A 20,262-nucleotide genomic window follows, 5' to 3' on the forward strand; every position below is an offset into this window, starting at 1 on the left:
ATGTGGAGGAGCAGCGACTCTACTCTGAGCCCCTCCCGGATGGCTGAACTTCTCACCCTATCTCTAAGGGAGAGGCCAGCCACCCTTCGGAGGAAGCTCATTTCCGCTGCTTGTATCCGCGATCTCGTTCTTTCGGTCACTACCCACAGCTCTTGGCCATAGGTAAGGGTAGGGACGTAGATCGACCAGTAAATTGAGAGCTTCGCTTTTACACTCAGCTCTCTCTTCACCACAACGGACCCGTGCAGCGTCGGCATCACTGCAACTCCAGCACCAATCCGTCTGTCGCTCTCCAGCTCCCTTCTCCCATCACTTGCAAACAAGACCCCGAGATACTCCCCACTTGGGGCAGGAACTCATCCCCGACCCGGAGTGGGCACTCCACCCTTTTCCGGCTGAGAACCATGGCCTCAGATTTGGAGGTGCTGATCCTCATTCCCGCTGCGAACCGTTCCAGTGAGAGCTGGAGGCCATCACCCGATGAAGCCAGCAGAACCACATCATCTGCGAAAAGCAGAGATGAGATTCTGAGGCCACCAAAGTGAAATTGAAAGCCCTTCGTCACCATTAATTCCACTATGCTTAAAGATACTTTTTTTTATTTAAATCATAAAACAGTAACAGTACATGTACACCGATTAGCTTGAAGTTCAAGTGTTCTAAAAGTCACACTGTTTCTCTGATAAACAGTTTACATTCGCCCATTCACAGTGTCTGAGTCCAGCAATGTTAGATCCACAAGTTTCACTAAGGATTGCCACTGCTTACTGATGGAAAACATCAGGATATCATGTAGTATTTAGATTTTACACTGTGTTTCTAAGTTTGAATTTGGAATAAAACCTGTTCTATACCTTTGTGCTACTAATTGTTTAGGGTCAATACACATTTCTTACAAACTCTATCCTTATTGTTACATATCATTGTGAATATACTATTAATATACCGGTACTAGAACCAAAAAGGATACATCTGGCAAAGGCTATATTTTCAGCATAACCAATAAATCAGTCCACTTCCTATATATTCATTTGGCGCAATTTGTGTAAATTTAGCAGTAGCCAGCTGTCTGCCTTTTCAAATTATGACTGCTCTAACACTCAACATTTTTAAAACATGTTTACTCCCTAGCTTTTAATTGTGACTGAGCTGTTTGGCTTTTGAGTCTTGTTTTCTATTTTTCTATATTTATTTATAGTTTTGTTTTTTTTTTGTTTTTTTTAGTTTGTACAGCACTTTAGTCAACTTGTGTTGTTGTTCAAATGTGCTCATAAATAAATTGATAAACAACTGTTTATCAGCAAGAAACTTTGGTTTGAACGGTGTGGTGATCTGGAGCCTTTCTGTGTGGAGCATTTTCTCTATCATATCAAGACTATCTCTCCACTCTATTACATATTCCATATGCACGGAGTGGAGAGATAGTCTCTCACTCAGAGAACCTTAAACTCAAAACTAGAAAAATGTAGAAGGACAAGTTATAACAGCAGATGATGCCACCTCTGAGAGTGCACGGACTCTTTAGTCTGCTTGGATAAAATTCAGTAGTGATAACATGACATTGCATTGTTCTGCAGAATTTAAAAGATAGTTTCCACTAAGAGCTTTCAATGAAATGGTGTTTATTAATATTGCTAGCATAATGTCAGCCATCCTCACCATTATTGCATTATCCTTCCATTTTAAGTGTTTGATTTTGGGGCGCACTAGCTGTAATGCAAGATTGCATCCTCTCAGCAATTTTTTTTCCTTAATAGTTGCCTGACATATATAACTGTAACAGCAGGGGAAAAAATACAGAATGAAACGTATACAGGTTATATATTCCAAATTCAATATTTCAGCATCAATGGCCAGAAACACAACACTGCTAGGCGCAAAGTAAAACTTTTATTTTTATTTTTTCATGTTTTTTATATTACAAAAAGTTAAGTTCCCATGTCCTTGAATACCAGCAAGCACATTGGGAATTAATAGAATACAAACAAGGCTTGTATGCAGGTTGGAAATTTCACCCTTTTTTTAAAATCAATTTCAAAAACAGGATTCTGATTATGTAGTTGTCTTACTGCATTTCTTTGACTTACAGGGATCACAGACAATGATTCTTTACATTGTGTGAAGCACTGAACGCCTGCCATGATAGTTGTATTTCCCAGTGTTTTAGACAATAGTATCAGCCAGCATGTCCATCTGGTTGCGTTAACAACTGAGCAAATCTCTGTTCATTTTCCTGGTTGTTTACATAGCAGTCCATCCGAATTGACACACATTCTGAACCAACAGTCCTGAAACATCAACAATATACAGTGCTGCTACCAGAATTTGTTCTCACATATAATTCTAAATCATGACACATGATGTTGCTAATATTTAATCTTTTTTTGTTGGATATGTCCTATGAAATGCTACAACCTACTGATATAGCTTATTTAGCCAAAAAAAAAAAAGGTATATGCAATACCACAAAGCTTCCAATGTGCCTAGATCTGAAAATATACATCTGAATATTCTACCCTATGTCTTCAAGTTTTGGGAAATTAACTATGTTGTCCTGAGGGTACTGTGTGGGTACAGTGCAGTCTAGGAACTGAATATACCCAGGTTTGAGCCCCACAAATCCAAGTCTTCCCTGTGCAGGTTTCCTGTATCACTATAAACAACTCGTGTACGCTGGCTCATAGTCAGTGGAGTGTCAACGACTTTTGGGGTCTATTAGCTGATAGCAAGGATCAGGCCTTCTATCCGTTTTCTATACACTGGCTGTTGAACACAATATTTTTAAGCATAAGAAATTCTTAGGCATTAAACTAGCATTCTAGAATGCTGGTCCCGGGTTCGCTACCCACTTAAATAAAAACTCAAATTGCCCTGAAGCTTAACACAAGCCAGAATCAAGTCTTTTTCCATTTACTGCTCAACTTCCATTTTCCCAATACATCAATCATGCCAACAAGTAAGGACCCTTAGGGAAACATGCTTGGTTCTTTGAGGTTTTGGACACTCAGGACTATTTGTTTAAAAATGACCCTGGGTTCCTTCCTCACCAACCTACCACCTTCATTTTTGTGGTCACACTTCCTTTTAAAGAACCTCTTTACATTTTTGATATCTCTTCACTTCTTCTTGTCCCTTTGACTCTGTTTTTTACTGTTTCTTCCATTAGGTTTAAAATGAAGCATGTACTCTGTAGCATCCATGGGACTCCCTTCCTCCCTTGTCAACCTGGAAAATACTTCCTTGTATAGCCTTTCCATATGGCGTCTAATTTCCTGCAGATTCCTTAGGGTTTCCCGTTTTTCTCTTAGTAGACGTGAACGGTGCCGCCTTAAAGAGGACACATCGTCCTCCAGGCCCAACAGCACATCTTGTTTCCTCTTCCTGCAGTTCTGGGCAGCTATCTTGTTCTTACCACGACGTCGTATGTCCTTGATAAGGGTAAGTTGCTCCTCACTGAGCTGGTAATTGGACAGTAGGCTATTAAACTCCTCCACTGGCAGATTAACAATTAGCTCATTGGAGAAAGGGATCTTCAGGGTTCGTGCACGGCACTCATCCTGACTCCAAATTTTGTTCTCTGAGATGGATCTAGAAAAGGACTGTGGGTAAGGTTTGACACTATCGTGTTGTCGAGTCGATTTAGCGTGTTTGGTAGGCATCTTGCCGAGGGGGATAGAACAGGCGGAGGACGAGGGCATGTTATACGTGTGATCATGGCCAATATGCTCCAGCCAGGAAAACCCATGAAACAGACTATGATCAGAATAGTCGACAGGAACAAGCTTATTTTCATGATTCTCTCCTCCTACTGCCCCCATGTCTTCCTCTTCAAGCTCTTCCTGCTTTATCATCATTACTGCTTCCACATCTGAACCAGCTAAGTCTTCCTCAGAATCTTCATCATCATCTTTGGAGAAGGAACTTCCCGTAGCTGAGACATAAAATGAAGAGGACGTTGACGAAGAGGAACAAGAGGAGGCCTCAGAAGTACATGGAGAAGCAAGGCTGTGGCTGAAGTCCAAGGATAGACCGGAGTCTGAATCTAGCTCACCCTCACAATCTAGGAAGATTAAGATAAAAGTAAGATCAAAGTAAGTTTCACAGTTTCATTATCTGCACTTTTTTTTATTTATCATGCTCTTCAAAGAACTGTACTGAACTGTAAGTGTTACAGATTTTGTAAATAAAATAGTTATGGTATTGCCTACCTGTGGAATTGCCATGATGATGTGTTGATGGTCGACCATGATTTTCTATGACTGCAATCTTAGAGCCTAAGTGGTCATCATCACTGCCAATTTCCTGTTCTGCTAGTTCATGGTTGAAGCAGCTTTCATCTTCCAATCTGGCTGCCATCTCAGGACTGAATCCTTCCTCCAGAGCCTGGTCCAACAATCTAATTTCATCCAAAATGGCAGCATCCTCTAAAAGATCACTAAGTGGAACAGGAAGATCATCTTCATTGTCTTCATACCCCAGTAGGTGACTGGAAGGAGACCCCACAAGGTCTTGGGTCATAACATTTCCATCTAAAGGTAGGGTGGAATTGGAAGATTGAAAGTTAACATCAATGCCAGGACGATGTTCTGGTTCCATCCTACCCACATCAACTTGTGATAAAAAACTGATAATGTTATCTTCTTCCATTAGTTCCATGCTGAAGTCTTCTATAGGTTCTTCTGCAAGCAGATCTGTTTGGTCTGGAGGACTATTCAAGGGATGTCCATTAATGTTATTCATAGTGTCCCGTGTGTTTAATGCTGAGTTGTGGTCATCCAATTCTGCAGTAGGGGTTAATGGAAGCAGGACTGGCTCAGACTCAGATTGAGGCTCTAATAAACCTGGAAAGATGGTGTGGGCATGGTGGCAAAAATATACATATATTATTTACAACAGGTTGTGGGTTTGGAACAAACATTCACAGAATTGTCTGTAAACAAGAAAAGCAAATTATGCCATATATTTAGAAAATGTCCGGATCTTATATAGTTTCTCTAGAGTTTTCTTAAGGGTTTTCCAAAGTTATTAGAACTTACAAATTCCTATCTGTAATCTTGACTATGAAAGTGATCAGTGTTTTGTATTATTTTTAAAAACCCAGACAAAATTTTGTTAAGTTGGGCTCAGTGTCCTAATTATTTTTTCTAAGCATCTACTGAAAAAGGTCCCAAGATATTTTTAAAAGCTGTGGAAACATAGACATAACATAAACAGCTATGGTTTATTATGAAATTAATTACCATGTTGCAAATGAGTCTCCTGATCAGCTTCTGTAACAGGATTGTCACAGCAGTTAGACATTGTTCCAGACACATTTCCTCGAAAGGTTCCAGATGGTCCTGAACTTAGATTGTGGTCTGATGATGCCATGTCCATGTCTGTGTTCTGGAGGGCAGAAATGAGAATTGTATCTAAATTTACTGTATCTTGATTTTTTAATTTTATCCCATAATTTTATCTCACTCTATTTAGTAAATATATTTTCATTTTTTTTCTCCTAGTCACCTCAGGTTCCATGATATTTAGCAAATCCTGCCAATGGAGCTCAAAATCCATGGAGGGATTATCAGTGGGGAACAGTAGAGAGTCTCTGTCTGAGGGCTGCCTCTCCAGGTCCCCCATTCCACCAACAACATCATTTAGCTGAGGTCAAAGCAACCAAAAGAAATTCTGAGCACTGTTAAACGTAAGGAAAGGATTAAAAACAAATGAGAAGAGAACAGACTATGGTGGCAACCTACCCATTGTTCCTCTGTGGAGGGGAAGGTCTCCTCCAATAACCTGAAACACTCCTGGAGGGAAGTCTAAAAAAAAAAAAAAAAAAAAAGTGAGTTTAACCTATCGTTAATCTTTGCTGGATGACTAAGAAATCAGATACATCTTTATCTATAAATCTCTTCTTGGGCTGATTCCTGCTTATTTATGTGTTTATATGCGTAAAAACCACAACCAATACAGCCTTCATTTTCACAATATCATACAATTGATTGTCCCAAAAATCAGAGCAGAATTGGGGAAAAAGGCTTTTAAATATGCTGCCCCTGCTTCCTGGAATAATCTGCAGAAGGAACTGAAATTATCAGAACTGGTTACCTTGGGGGAGTTTAAGTCCATCTTGAAGAACGAGAGAATAACTCTTTTACTCAATGTGATTGTTTTTAATATCGCTCTTAATTTGATCTGTTATTGTATATTTTTCACATGTTCGTACAGGATATTGTATTTGTTTTAATGTTATATACATATGTAGTACATGTATTTTGACATTTGTTACCATGATGCCAGGTCTCTCTTGGAAATGAGATTTTTAATCTCAATGAGATTTTACCTGGATAAATAAAGGACTAATAAAAAATAACCACATGGGTGCTTATTTTAGCTGACCTTCAGGGGTGGTCTGGATAGTGGTGTCTGTAGTTTATTAATCATGGTTAGCAAGAGATTGTGCACTTTCTGGATTGGTTACAAGATGCCCCACACCTGGATCCAGGAAAGCCTAGAACTGTACATCAGGACCTTCAGTTGTTTCATCAGGAACTCATGTGGCGAACCAACTTCAAGTCACTATCATGTGAGATCTACCAAGGAGATGCTCTGCATAGGCCTCAACCCCCTCAGTGAGATAAAGACTGGCTATGGATACTGACTACAGAATGGAGCAATTGTCAGCAGCCTCCTCTACATGGATGACATCAATCTGTATGCCAAGAGCAAACAAGACATTGATTCACTGACATACAGCCGTGACATTGGAATATCGTTCAGATGGTAACGAGGAGAGGAAAGGCTGAGGGGATATATATATAAAACAAGATTTATTTTCACAGTCAAACCAGCAGTTTAGCAAACAATGTACATTAAACCAGGGGTGGGGAACTCCAGGCCTCAAGGGCCAGAAGTCTTGCAGGTTTTAGATGTCACCCGGGGTCAACACACCTGAATCAAATGATTAGTTCATCACCAGTCCTCTGGAGAACTTCAAGACATGTTGAGGAGGTAATTTAGCCATTTAAATCCGCAGTGCTGGATCAAGGACACATCTCAAACTTGCAGGACATCGGCCCTTGAAGCCTGAAGTTCCGCACCCCTGCATTAAACGAATATCTATCTCCCTGGTTGCCCACTTATATTCATTTCCAAAGATGGTAAACATTTTGTAAGAATTTACCACAAAAGTCAAACAGTAACATTTAATAAAAGATACATTATTTAATTACAATTACAAATCCAGCAACTACTGCTCACCAAAGGTTTCACACGTGTGCCAGTTATACTGGGTAATTTCCATACTGAAATCTGTCAGATGCATTTTCTGTTTTACCAGGCAACAAACAGACAGACTGGCTCAAAATATCTTCGACCTTCCTGACCTGGTTGGGGACTTTCGAGACAAACACAAGACCCCCAGCAGCTGGTCAGCTGAGACAAATATGTGGCTTTCAACATACAGAATATAAATCAAAGCTAGATTGCTGCTGCATGACAGGAGTTCAGCTTAGTGTCTCATTTTGCGCCCATATCATTCCATTCATCATAACTGCTAAATTGTTTTAGTTGTGACTATAGCAATGTAACTGATTTATTTACTTATTTATATGATCAGTTTCATCACTGCTCGCTACTCCTGTTTACTTCCTACCACAAGTGCAAGTTAAAACCTCATGCAATAATGTGCGTTTGTTTACAAGCATGACGGCTCATTGCTTGTGAATGTCTGAACTGCTGCTGTAAACAGGAGGGATTGCAAAACGGAGTAATGCCGATGTGTGTCAGTAAGCAATAAGTTAGTGATCGGGTTTCAAAACAAGCCAGACAGTCACAAGGCTGAAGGACACTAATAAGGCTTTCATTCTGTATGAGTGTGACTGTGTTTGTGTGTACGCTGGCTAGTTGATTCTGATAGCTGACATTATATTTGTTTTCATTTTGATGACGAGGGGATAGCTGTGTGTGTGTGTGTGTGTGTGTGTGTGTGTGTGTGTGTGTGTGTGTGTGTGTGTGTGTTTGTCCTGACTGGACATGCTGGCCATCATGTGGGTTATTTTTATACTGTACATTCTGTTTGTTGGCATCGGTCACAGTGTTTTGTTTAGTCATAATTTAGTGTGTGTAACCCCGTCTATAGTGATGATTAAATAATGTAAAATGCACCTTTCTGAGCATACACTCATGGTGATCTTTCTATGTATTTTTCAAGAAACCCTTAACACTGTAAGCTGAGAGAGATGTGGTTGCCCTTTTACTGTTACAGTACTCAGATACTAAGACAGGTTATGTGAGTGTTTAATTCTGGTCAAAGCTTGACCAGGCATGTGAGAGCTGTTGCCATTATTAAATGGAACTAGCAGCAAGCAGTAACATGGAGTGAACTGTTCATCAGCACATTCGCTTACCTAAAATTAAAGTTAACATTTTGACACTACTACTATTATTTATGGCTCTGTTTCAATGTGGGATATTCATCCTTAGTTCACCTGCCTTGTTTCCCCAGTGGATTTGTAGATATGAACTGGAAGTAAACTATCAACATGGATTCAACAAGTCACACTGTGGAGCACCACACAGACCTATAGAGCCGCTTGTTTGTTTTTTCTTTTTTAAGATGTGACTATATTTGAACTACTAAATTATCCGTTAACGCTAGTAAGCTTAGCTAGCAAGCTTCATCCATAAATTGTAGGGGTGCAAAGCACAGACTCAGATCCCTCCATTTAGTCCTCAGTAACTGAGTCTATATCACACAACAAGTTATATTGTTTGCCATTAGCAAAAGGTACCAAAACAACAGAGACACTGGAGAAGTCCAATCAGCAGCTGCCTGGGTCTACACACCTGTCAATGAGGCCAGGCCCTAACTTCAAGCTTCAACAAATTCTCAAGGGGGAAATTCACTAGGAAAATATCTGAATAAATTAAGATTAAAATATAAATAAAACTCAAACTGTACAACTTGCAGTTATTCAGTATCTAGTACCATTAGTTGAACCAGTCGGTGGGCATTAAAAGAGTAGTGAGCAGTGTGCGTGACCCCAAAGACTCAAACAGTGTACTACAAGAAAAGAAGAAAAGCTACAGCTAACAGCAGGCTCTTGCTTTTATTCTTTCATGTGTTGCAACTGTACTGATTTTATTACTTCAGCTTCCTAGTGAGGTCATGTGCGGTGAGGTGAGGTTTCCTAGTGACTCATCAATCTCTGACTCATTCTCTCTCATGACATCAAGCTCAGTTTGGGTGACAGTCAACAAACAAAAACAGCTCTTTAGTCGACATCACTCGTTCATATAGTATATATGTAAATAATGGCCAGCGGTTTCTATTCATTCCAACATATCTACACTGATACTTCAGTGATAATATGGGTGGACCTACAGACTTGTAAAAATCTGTTGATATTTGACAAGAAGCAGCATTTTTATTTTCAGTGCAACCTAATGATTTGGTGGTCCCCTGTGGTTTGACATTTGTGGTTTTAAATCAAACTATTGAATGGATTGGACATATAAGCACGCTCACTCCGTTCTTCCTCCGCCTCAGTGCATATTGAGGTGTAAGACAGTGGTTATCGGGCATATGGTATCCTTTCACTTTCATGAACCAAAAATGGAACTTTCAGGGCCGTTTAACACAGCAGCTTGGCAGGTGTTATACACAGATGTTCTCTTGGTCTGCTCTCTTTCTTCACAAGAAAAAATTATTGACTCATCATCTCCACTCAGTTCACATCTATTTCTCCCTACTCCCAGCCCTATGAGTGCCAATATACCAATTAGAAAAGGCTTTAAACAGACAGAGCCAATTGTCAAGAAACAATTTCACAAACAGCTGTAAAAGCTGCATGTGAACAGGATTTTATCCTCTAGATAACACATTGTTATCTCAAGGATAAAGGTCAACCCTTGTAACTTAATTCTCTTTGGCCTAGTGTTAACTATTACAGCATAGACATCCCTGTATAAAGGCTGTGTGTTCTCTTATGGGACTGTTTATTGATGATTTTATCAGAGAACATGTAATAAACCTTTGCACACACTTGCACTTAACCTAGTTCAGACATAAGTCAAAATGGTTTTAGAGGAGCATGGCACATGAAGATGAAAATAAACAGAAGAAAAACCTATATTTGAATGTTGCAAATCACTCCATATAAAACTGCTGTACCTCTGTATCCTCTTTCTCCTCTTCATCCTCAAGTTCAGCTTGTGGCTCCGCAGGCAGAGCAGTCAACTCTCTCTCTATTTCAGCAGGAGTTCTTTCCAGCAAGGATGCCTGGTCTGGAGATCTTATGGGGAGGGGTTCTGGCTCCCGCTGGACCAGCCATGTCTCTAGTTCTGCATGTGGAACCTGTGGAGAAAGGTTCACAATTATATGAACTTTTCTCACAAGATCACAGGAGTCTTACCAAAAGCATTCATTTTGCTGTCCTACAATAAGCTGTATAGGATTAGAGTTAGGTGCACCGCTACTACTTTATGTAGAATTCTTTATATAGCATGCCCAAACAGAAATCTTACAACAGAAGATCAGATATGTGTAAAACACTCTGATTTGATCTGATCTTGTAGTTTCTGAAACTATGTTTGTTTAACGTGTGGGTAAAAATACACTTAAGCCTACTCCTGTGGTGACCTGGTGGATTTTAAGAGGTAAATGTTTCAGGTTTTTGTGCTAAGTCAGCGAAATCTGCTGCCCGCTGTAACTTGTTACTGAACAAACTCACATGACAGTTCTATCTATAATCATATCTAAGCATACTTTTAAACTGCTCCTTTAATCCTTAAAATTGCATGAACTTATAATTGGAATGCAAAGTATTGATGACTAAAGAGATAACGATTAAAAAGAAAAACATTTTTTTACGTGTAGTCTGTCCAAAGAGCGCACCCAGCCCAGCAGCCTTTGTGCTGTGGAGAACCCATCTAGTTCAACATTTTTGGGGTGCAAGCCTTCCTCCAGGTGATTGCGGAGGTTGTGGAACTGTGTTTGGGTGAGGGCTGAGGTTGGACCCAGGATCATGTCATGCAAAGAGGAAGGCAGGTAGGGCTCCAGTTCCACGTCCACCCTCACGCCACAGAGACTCAGCAGGATGGCCATCTGGATAAGGCCTTCTGTAAAGTATTTCTTGAGGTGCAGCATTGTTTTGGCAGATGACAGTAGTTTTAGAAAAGCAGACTATAAAGCTTGATGTTGGTCACCACCGCTGTGGTGTCTCTTCTTTTGCGTGGTTCTCCTGCAAGAAGCAAAAAGAAGCTCTTTTAGGTTCTATTCTATATCGTGGCTCAATGGGAAAGTAAAGAAGATAGGAAAATACACCAATTCTCCATTGATCAGGGCCTAATCCGAAAAAGGCAATCTGGCAAATTTTAGATGTTGTTTCTTATTTAATCATTGCAAATAAATATATTAAATATATTTTAGTCCCTTCCATATGAAAATGTGTTGTAATTTGAGTGCAAAGCCCTGCAAAACTGTGATGCCCAGACAGTTTCTGTCCCATTTACAACTTCACAAAGTCTGATTCATTTTAACAGCTGTAACAAAGTTAGAACTTTCTTACTGCTACGCTCTAACCACTAGAATTACCCTTCGATTAGCCTATAATTGATGCTAGTACTACACCCCCCACCATTATGATGTTGATATTAACTCCAGCTATCAAATGTAATCTTCCACTGTCAGTGTAGCCTGCTTTAGAGCAGTTGAGCTCTGACAGTTAGTATGAGGAGATAAGGCAGGCACAGGGCAGGGCTGGCCTGTATCACTGCTCTCAGTAACTTTGACCTACTTCTAGAAAGTCTTTGGTAACCACCTGCCTGGCACACAACGCCTGTGTTACTCGCTGCAGCCACATGATGTAACTACCAATGTTTGCCTGGAAAACCCCTCTCCATGTACTCCATCCAAGAATTGAGTTTACTTTTACTTCTGTGGTGATCTGTTTAGAGAAGGTGGTGTAGAACTCCTGACTGAGACAGTCATCTGGCATTGTACTTGGTACCTGGCAAACTAATACAGCCCTGCAAACTTCTCATTGTGGGAAGTATGATTAATAAACTCAGGGTTTCCTACGGAAAAGTTGTTAGCGCCCACAACTGTGAAAAAAGTGTGAACGCAAAGGAATTCAGTACTCTCTCTTACACACAGAAGAGCAGTAGCTAACTTTGATTTGTGGTCATAAGTGAGTGGATTTTAAATGAACAGGTAAAACAATATTAAATCATAACATTTTAGCCCCTTCTCAGTTTATCAAACAATTCTGTGTAATGTAAAAAGCAATTAGCGGAAAAAGAATGAAAAGCTAGAATTGAGGAATGTTGTTGTTATCTGATCAGTCTTCTCATCTTATGATCATAACCATAAGAATCAATTAAAGCGTATTAGGCTATTACCAAGTATCAAGTAATCATAATTCAGAAAAATGTTTCTCTGCTACTGGATTAATGTGTGTCTTTACTGGTCCGGCTGGCTCTTGTATATGTCAAATGTTAAATCTTACTTTGTAAAATACGATTGCATTTTACATGTATTATGTAACATTGCCTCTTGAAATTAGGCTTGGTTATAAATATGACGGGAATCTAGTCGGAGAGCCTGAGCAGCAGGTTGCACAGTGTTTTTATCCCCGATCATCCAGAACATCCTGATAACTGTGTTATCGCGGAGAAGCCGTTTATACATACACATGCATTTTATTTGTACCCTACAAAAAGAAACATAACACAACGAGAGCCTAACAGTGTAAGCACGTTAGTAGCGTACATTATACAGCATTACCGGGATACTGCTGTGACTCCACTGGCGACTCCCAAACACACCCTCACACAGAAGTATACAGACACAAAATAATATACAAAAGCACATCAAAGTAATTAATATATCGATAATAAGTGTGGGCATAAAAGATGCTGTCTTACCAGTCAGGTTTAGTGTGTGCTCAGGGTGTTTGTTGATCTCTCCTACACTACCGCAGCTTATGTTTCTGTTCACTAGAACTGCCCTGGAGGGTGGGACCTTTTTAAAGTAGCACCCTCGTGGTGACGTGTAATAAGCCCTCCCTAGGAAAAAAAAAAACCCACTGGCGTGTGTGTTAGCATTTCCCTACTTAAGCTGGGGACTTCTTTTAAAAGAAATAAACAAAATATTGCTCACCAAGTAATGCCTGCGACAACAATAATACAGGCCGTGAAGTTTCCTCTCCGTTCACGCAAAGCTGACGGCAGATTTTGAAGACGTGTTACTTCGGTCTGTCGCAAACAGTTTACTAGAATTTATTAGTGAATGTGAAATATAAGAACAGGCTGCTGGTCTCGTGATTTGTGTCTTTCTCCCAGCAATCAAAATAAGAATACAGGGACTAATAAGTAATTTTACTAACATATTTCTAAATATGATATTTTGAATATCACCAGCAGAGCATATCATATGGCTACATCCCTAACACCGAAAAATTTCCACTGTGTTTGTCTAGAATTAACACTGTATAGTTAACAAGCGCAAAGAAACAGACCTGAAACTGAGCATTCAGGTTGTGCTCACTCTCTCGAGAAGGGTCACCAGAAATGCACAAAGAAATAAGAATTACATAAGTAAGAAGATATATAGATCATAAATCTCTGTCTGTTCTAAGGTGAATCACATTGTTTTCCATCATCTTGCAGCAAACAAGGAGTTTCCCCTGACCTATACAATGTCAAAGTGCCTCATAGTAGATGCTCCCTACCTTCAGATGCTGCTCACAGGCCAAAAACACACAACTGCTACAGTGATTTCCCTGGGTGTCATGTCAGCTCTATAACCACAGCCGAGCACATTAAAGCCATACAATGTAAGGACAGACCTAGGTTAAAATCTGCCTCTTTTTATAACATTTGGTGAAGTAAGATAGATTGATATAATTTCTTCTGTATTCTAACCTGCCAACTAGTTGACTGTGACCTCTGTCTGGCGTTCGCTGTCATACTTTTACTGTAAGATATTTACTTGGTACATCATTCTGACAAACCAAAGGTTCTTTGAAAATCTCTATATCATGTTTTTTTGCACATGAATTTAGTTGAATTTATTCCATTTTTGGCATTGCTTACTAGAAAATCAGCACAAACTGCAGTTTGACATTCTTTTTTATTTATAAAAAAATGCTATAAACATTCCAGGACATTGTTCAAGAAACACAATTCAAACATTAAGCTGATTTGAAGGCAACACTTCAGGATTTGTTACATTTTTATCGTCATTCAACAAACTTCTTTCAATTTACATTCTTGCAGCTCGGATTTAAGTGTCCAAAGTTATGTTGTGAAGCAGGGTCAGACCAACCATTAAGAGGTTTGGCTGATGGTTAAAAAAAAGATTAGCAGAAGCATGACTTGTTCAGGATCTATAAGAATCACGATTGCTGTGTTTACCTGTACTAACAGAGATTTTCAAATCTGTAATGGCACATATACAACAGGGTAACAAGTTCTTTAAACATTAAAAAGTGCACACATAAACAAAATCTTATATTGTTTACTTCATAATGACTGGTTTAAAGAGAACAGTACTGGAGGAACCTTTTTGAAGCATTATTTGCAAACTTGCATTGAAATGAACAGAAGAAAAGTCACAAATAGGATTAAAATAATATATTCAGTCACAAGCGAGATCACTAAAGTCTATCAACATTTTCTCTACAGTCCAGAAAAATAGTGAAGAAGATTTTCAGACAGTCTGTGCTGAGACACATCAGTGTGGCTAGGAGAAAAGTGTACTGTTACCACAAATGCTCTTAAAGCAGGCAATGCATTTTATTTATGGTAACAAAACTTTATTAAGAAATTCTAAGAAAATTTTACTTTACTGATCTCCTCCTGAAATGGTTTAATCAGCTGTCAGCACTGAGAGACTGGGCAATCCCAGTGATAAGAAGATGTGGAATGTAATGGGGAGCTATGTGAGTAAAGCTTATTCTTCTTGAGAAAATAGATATAATAATTATTTTTAAATATTAATTTGTTTCTTTCATACACCTATTCTGCACTTACTGGTCCTCAAAGATTTCTACAATCAATCAGATTTATCCTGACCTCATTCTTCATATCACACCAAGATTTTCTTGTAGCACAACCCCATTTTTAGCACCAAAAACAGGAAACTGACTTATAAAAAAATTTGGTTAATACAGGTTGGGTTACTACAATACCAAGGGTGTTTCAAGATTTTGGCTCTGCTTGTTGTATTAATACAAAATATCCATCTTATAAAGTCAATTTCTGTTGCTGCTTCCACAAAACCATATTAGCTTAAATGCTATAATGTTTATAGGTTACACTACATTTATTGCCTTGTTACAAATGGATTGATAGATAGTTTGTAATTTTGACTTCTAATGTCCCGTATTGGCAGGACAGTCAGATTTATTTGGACGTTACACTTCAGCTCTACCAAAGAATTGACATAAAATATGGAAGTAGCCACTCTAAAGTCGCTGATTGAATACACAAGTTCCACTGCGAAGCCTTAAGTTGAGGTTTTTGCCTGTGCAACCTAGATGTTTTAGTTTTTAGTACTAATAATACTATTATGTCAACGGGGAAAAGAAATAACTGAAAACAGTAGAGTACTAAAAATCAGGGAAAAATATATTTGAAGACATTTTTGAAGTTAACATTATACAATTGATTTGTAATTGTATGAGGAAAACATGGTTGGATTGATACTTGGGCGGTTAGATTCATTATTCAAAGTAAACAGGCTGGGCTGGTTTAACATGAATTCTGCTAATAATCTCATATGACAGCTTTTAGGAATAAGCTTTGTCATACTTTAGGATATGGAAATAAAAAGGATTACTTGGTATTCAGTGTGAGACAGGATGCAGCACAGTTTTTGTTCTGGTTCAGACGGTTGATTTGAAGAGTGCAGAGGACAAAATTAAATTGTGGCATCAGATCTCACAACAGAATAAAACCCACAAATCATGGTTTTGTTTCTTTCTTTTTTTTCTTTTCAAAATACATATTTTGATGTAAAAATAAATTTTCTAGATATTACACACTGGACGGATATAAATAAGCCACTTTGAGAGTGTATGTGTTTTTCTTTTTAAGTAATTTCCAGAAATATTTAGAGTTTATCAAGCTCTATGGAAATATCATCCACAGAAAGCTAAATACATGGTTACATCACTTCACATGTAGTGAATTGACAGACTTTGCAAAACAATGTGCTTAAAGTGCAAAGACAGACCAGAAATGACTTCATATCTGTTGACTTCTGAGACTGTCACCTGTCAGTCATGCTGTTACTTCTGATTTTGATCAGTTAACAAACCAAATCACAACTTGACATTTTTTGGCTGACTCCCCCTCTCTCGCTATGGTAATGTTGTGATGCTCTGTTTTCTCTCCCTGCTATCGCCCACCTACATCTTCACCTTCATCTCTCCCCCCAATTGTCCACCATCATCTTCTTCATTCTGTTTAGGATCCTGCCTCCTGCTCCTGTCCCAAGGCCTCTAAAAGAATTCCCATTGGAGTCCTCTTCAAACCAATGCTTTCGAGTTTGTTTTCCAGCTTGTTCTTTAGACTGCGGAGCCTCACTGATGCATGGATGAGAACCACTGGAAAGAAGAGAGACAAGACTTTCTGTACAACAGAACTTTTCTGCTTCTTGTTTGAATAAGACCCACACACACTGCATTCAGACACACAATAAGTCCTCAACAAGTTCTGCAAACTATTTGCTTTCCTTCTTCTAGCTTCTGCTCAAATTCAGCAGCTGTCCATATTGACACCAAAAAACAATCATGTTATCTTTGGATGACCAGGCAGCTATTTTCTTATCTGTAACACATTACCTAATAATAAAGGCCTTTATTTTATAATAATATTTATAATTTTTCATGCTTCGATTTATGTTTGAACCTTATCTGTGTTTTCCCCAAACAAGCTGCTTTTTTGCAAATTTGTGCAAAAAAAGTTGATAACTTTGTGGTTCTGGCTAGAATTTTAAGTCTTTTTCTAGAGCGACAACCCAAAAATATGATGGCTCTACCCACAGCATAATTTCATAAGTTTGATTTTAGAACTTAAACTAACTTCCTAACAAACAAACCTATGGCCTGAGTTATAATTGCTATGAAAACCCAAGGACAAAGCAATAAGTGGTTCAGGAGAATCCAACAGAAACGTGAGGCTGTCATCTGCAAGAAGCCTTTACACGTCATACTATTTCCCTTTAATGCAATGAGAGAATTGTACAACCCAATAATGAATAACCATTAATTTACAACGTGTCCTTTTAATGTCTCATCTCTCTTTTTTTTTTATCCAGAATGCTCACCTGCAACTCCTCATTTATCCTATTTTGTATCAAAGCACAGGTACAAAAACTCAGTATATGTATAACTTCTCTCAATTTAAATATGAGCAAGAGACAGAGTCAAAACATCAACGTTTTTTACATTGCAACACCAAGACTGATCGGCAAACACCATATACAGAAGTAAAGATGGGGCTGTTATGCAGGCTATGATGCTATCTGCTCTACCACCTAGCTGTGGCTCAGTAGGTAGAGCTGGTCATCATGCATCAGGACTTTAATGCCTGGCTACTCCAGAAATGTCTTTTAAAAAGCAACTTGATAAACAACAATGAAGACAAATTTACTGATCGGTCAGACTAACTCACAAGTGTTGACTCCAGTGCTAATAAAGCAAACCAATGTATCACATGGCAGTGGTTTGGAAAGTCTTTAGAGATGTTGATTTATCAAAACCAAGCCCATGCACTTGTGAAAAGAATGCCTGCTTCACAGGTTCCCAAAACAGCCAAACTTTGTTTTCATAATCTGGTCAAATTTGCAGCATACGATTTAGTGTGTATTTTTCTGTCTTACTGAATATAGGGAAGGCTATCCCAAACAGAAATACGGCCACTCCTCCCAGCACTGATATGAAGAGGTAGCTAGCCACAAGAATGGCCAACATAGAGACTGTTGGGTGGTTTCTACGGAAACGGCGAATAGGAGCTTGGTTCTCTGCAGCCCAGACAAAGCCAGTGAACAACAAGGTGACCACCGTCATGCCAGTGAAAAGCTGGAAGGGCTCGAAATACCTGAGAGGAGACAGGAATAACTGTAAGTAATGGATATACATAATGAGACTAGCATCTTGACCTCCAAAGACCCGAACTCTTTCATGTCATGCATTTTCAATTTCTCTTTGCTATTTGGGCTGATTGGGACCTGATGACTGTAAAAATAAAGAATTACGTGATTTTTTTTTTTTACCTGATTTTTGGTTCTGAAAAAAATGACATCCACATATGAAGAAATTAGTTTTAAATTTCGATAGAACAGTGGCAGTATAATATCCTCGTAAGTGGATATCAGGTCCTTGTAGAGCAAAATTTAGTATTTTGGTCCAGACAACCCAAAATGTGATGTCCACATATGTGGACGCCAGGTCCTAGGAGCTTAATGCTTAATAAGGAAAAAACAAGTATTACTGAGAGATTCTCTGTTGGTTCTGCCAGTCACTGAGAAATCAGCTGCTTAAACCCCGTTCACTCAGACCAAGAAACTGGTCAGTGATCCTGCTTTCTGGTACAGACCCCTGATCTGTCGTCTGCCTTTGTTATTTGGACTAACTGTAATGAACGTTGTCCTGATTCACTCTCTATGTTATTGTCATATACAGACTTTGGATATTACTAAGTGTACTATATAAAGTAACTCTACATGAATTCATTGAATATGTTAGCAGTCCTGTTGGAAACTAAATTCAAAGTTCAACAAAAACGTGGGTCTGAAAAACTGTCTACAGCAGATGAACAGTGTGTGCATTCAATGTCCTAAAGAAAGTAATTTGAGTTTCTTGAGGAAAAAAAAACAAAAACACAAACAGTGCTTTTCTTACATTCAGTGTAAATAATCTAAATTGTGGTGCATACCAGCAAGCCATATTGTGCCAGAAGAGAAACTACTACAAACTTCTTTCATCACCTTATGTACTTGTCACATAAGAAGATGATCTTGATTAGTCAAATTGAAACTGGATGATATGCCTCCAAGTCATCTGCTCCACTCCTTAAAGTTACAACTTGCATTTGAATCTTTTGGTTCAGTGTGGTCCAGAAGATTCTCCTAGTGCACGTTTATGGAGGCAGGAGGTCTGTCCACAATTAAAGTAATTAAACTTGAACCAATGTGGAGGTTGTTTGGTTTGATGTTTATTTCTAATACGCTTTTCATCCTTCCTATGAGCTCACTGTCCGGTCTCTAAAACTTGTTTGTTCCCAATTTGCTACTCTATAAAAACAAACAAAACAAACAAAACAACACACACTCTTGGTGCACAACCTCAAATTTTGGGTTTAAGGATAGAACTGGAAGGAAATATGTTAGTTCTCGGACTGTGTGGCATTTCCTTTAACGTGCTGTAACAGATCGTTGAGATCAGCTGCCTTCTTCCATTCCCACGAGAAATGGAGGTTGGCAGATCTGACTAAGATGTTCATTACTCCAAATCTGTGTCTCGCTCTCGTGTGTGAAACTGTATGGCCAAGAGACGATGTCATGATCATGGAGCCTGTTCGTTTTGGCTGTTGCTGAAATGCAAGTCACTAAAAGGAGTTCAGCACAACCCTGCAAATTCATAAACTTTGCTGCTTACTAGAATGAGAGAGAGAATGGTCAGTGTGAGAGGGGGGTGCTGACCACGTCAGAACAACGAAACCTACCCCACTATGAGCAGGAAGCCAAGCACGCACAGGAAATAATTGCTCTGGTAGTAAAGCAGGTTGTTAATGATGCGGTTATTCCAGCGGTCCAAGTTACGCACATCTGGCGTGGCGAACCGGGTCGAACACAGGAGGAAATCATCCAGACTCCGGAGGGGTGGCGGCTGCACGCCTGCCATCTTTTCTAAGCGATAAATACACGAGCTTTCCCAGAGTGCAACGGGGGACGAAGAAATGGGGAAGAACGCTTCAGAGCCGAACTGGCTCGAGCGCGCAATCCCTAATAGCGAGAATGCGCGCTCGTCCACGCAGTAGTTTGGGAACACTGAAGTATCCTTACTAATACCTCTTATTACCACTCACTTGTAGCCCGTTGTGTTTTGTACTCAGTCAATAAGTGGAGCATATTTTAGGATGTTAAAATGTTTTACATTAGTTAAACTGCCACGTTTGCTATTTTTATCAATTAGCACCTAGTTTCGACTGTATTCAGTAAAATCGATTATATTACACAGAGTCCACGCGTGGCACAGGAAAAAAAGT

The 20,262-nt window shown here is 39.1% G+C and overlaps 2 protein-coding genes across 2 annotated transcripts; both read right to left on the reverse strand.

Annotated features, from left to right (window-relative positions):
* Window positions 1-1,877: 1,877 nt before the first annotated feature.
* On the reverse strand, window positions 1,878-12,979 carry nfe2l1a (nfe2 like bZIP transcription factor 1a). The gene is made up of 8 exons (XM_026165937.1): window positions 12,913-12,979; window positions 10,859-11,228; window positions 10,160-10,342; window positions 5,742-5,804; window positions 5,506-5,643; window positions 5,241-5,385; window positions 4,209-4,841; window positions 1,878-4,060 (listed from the first exon to the last, which is right to left on the reverse strand). The coding sequence occupies exons 2-8, from the start codon at window positions 11,132-11,134 to the stop codon at window positions 3,117-3,119; spliced, it is 2,382 nt and encodes a 793-aa protein (XP_026021722.1). The 5' UTR covers window positions 11,135-11,228; window positions 12,913-12,979; the 3' UTR covers window positions 1,878-3,116.
* A 1,121-nt stretch (window positions 12,980-14,100) lies between these two features.
* praf2 (PRA1 domain family, member 2) lies at window positions 14,101-19,928 on the reverse strand. Its single transcript, XM_026165938.1, has 3 exons — window positions 19,720-19,928; window positions 17,876-18,093; window positions 14,101-16,598 (listed from the first exon to the last, which is right to left on the reverse strand). The coding sequence occupies exons 1-3, from the start codon at window positions 19,896-19,898 to the stop codon at window positions 16,459-16,461; spliced, it is 537 nt and encodes a 178-aa protein (XP_026021723.1). The 5' UTR covers window positions 19,899-19,928; the 3' UTR covers window positions 14,101-16,458.
* Between the last annotated feature and the right edge of the window lie 334 nt (window positions 19,929-20,262).

The sequence above is a fragment of the Astatotilapia calliptera genome, chromosome 4, assembly GCF_900246225.1.
Source record: "Astatotilapia calliptera chromosome 4, fAstCal1.2, whole genome shotgun sequence".
In the NCBI taxonomy this organism is placed as follows: domain Eukaryota; kingdom Metazoa; phylum Chordata; class Actinopteri; order Cichliformes; family Cichlidae; genus Astatotilapia; species Astatotilapia calliptera.

What these genes read in the sequence shown, in the direction of transcription:
- nfe2l1a (XM_026165937.1), bottom strand. Translation starts at nt 11,134, where the DNA reads ATGCTGCACCTCAAGAAATACTTTACAGAAGGCCTTATCCAGATGGCC. An exon ending in GCTCTTTGGACAGACTACAC is followed by an intron (nt 10,343 to 10,858) that starts GTAAAAAAATGT and finishes CTTTCTCCACAG; the next exon opens with GTTCCACATGCAGAACTAGA. An exon ending in TAAATATCATGGAACCTGAG is followed by an intron (nt 5,386 to 5,505) that starts GTGACTAGGAGA and finishes TCTGCCCTCCAG; the next exon opens with AACACAGACATGGACATGGC.
- praf2 (XM_026165938.1), bottom strand. Translation starts at nt 19,898, where the DNA reads ATGGCAGGCGTGCAGCCGCCACCCCTCCGGAGTCTGGATGATTTCCTC. An exon ending in GGCTTCCTGCTCATAGTGGG is followed by an intron (nt 18,094 to 19,719) that starts GTAGGTTTCGTT and finishes GTCTCCTCTCAG; the next exon opens with GTATTTCGAGCCCTTCCAGC. An exon ending in GATAGCCTTCCCTATATTCA is followed by an intron (nt 16,599 to 17,875) that starts GTAAGACAGAAA and finishes TCTTCTTTCCAG; the next exon opens with TGGTTCTCATCCATGCATCA.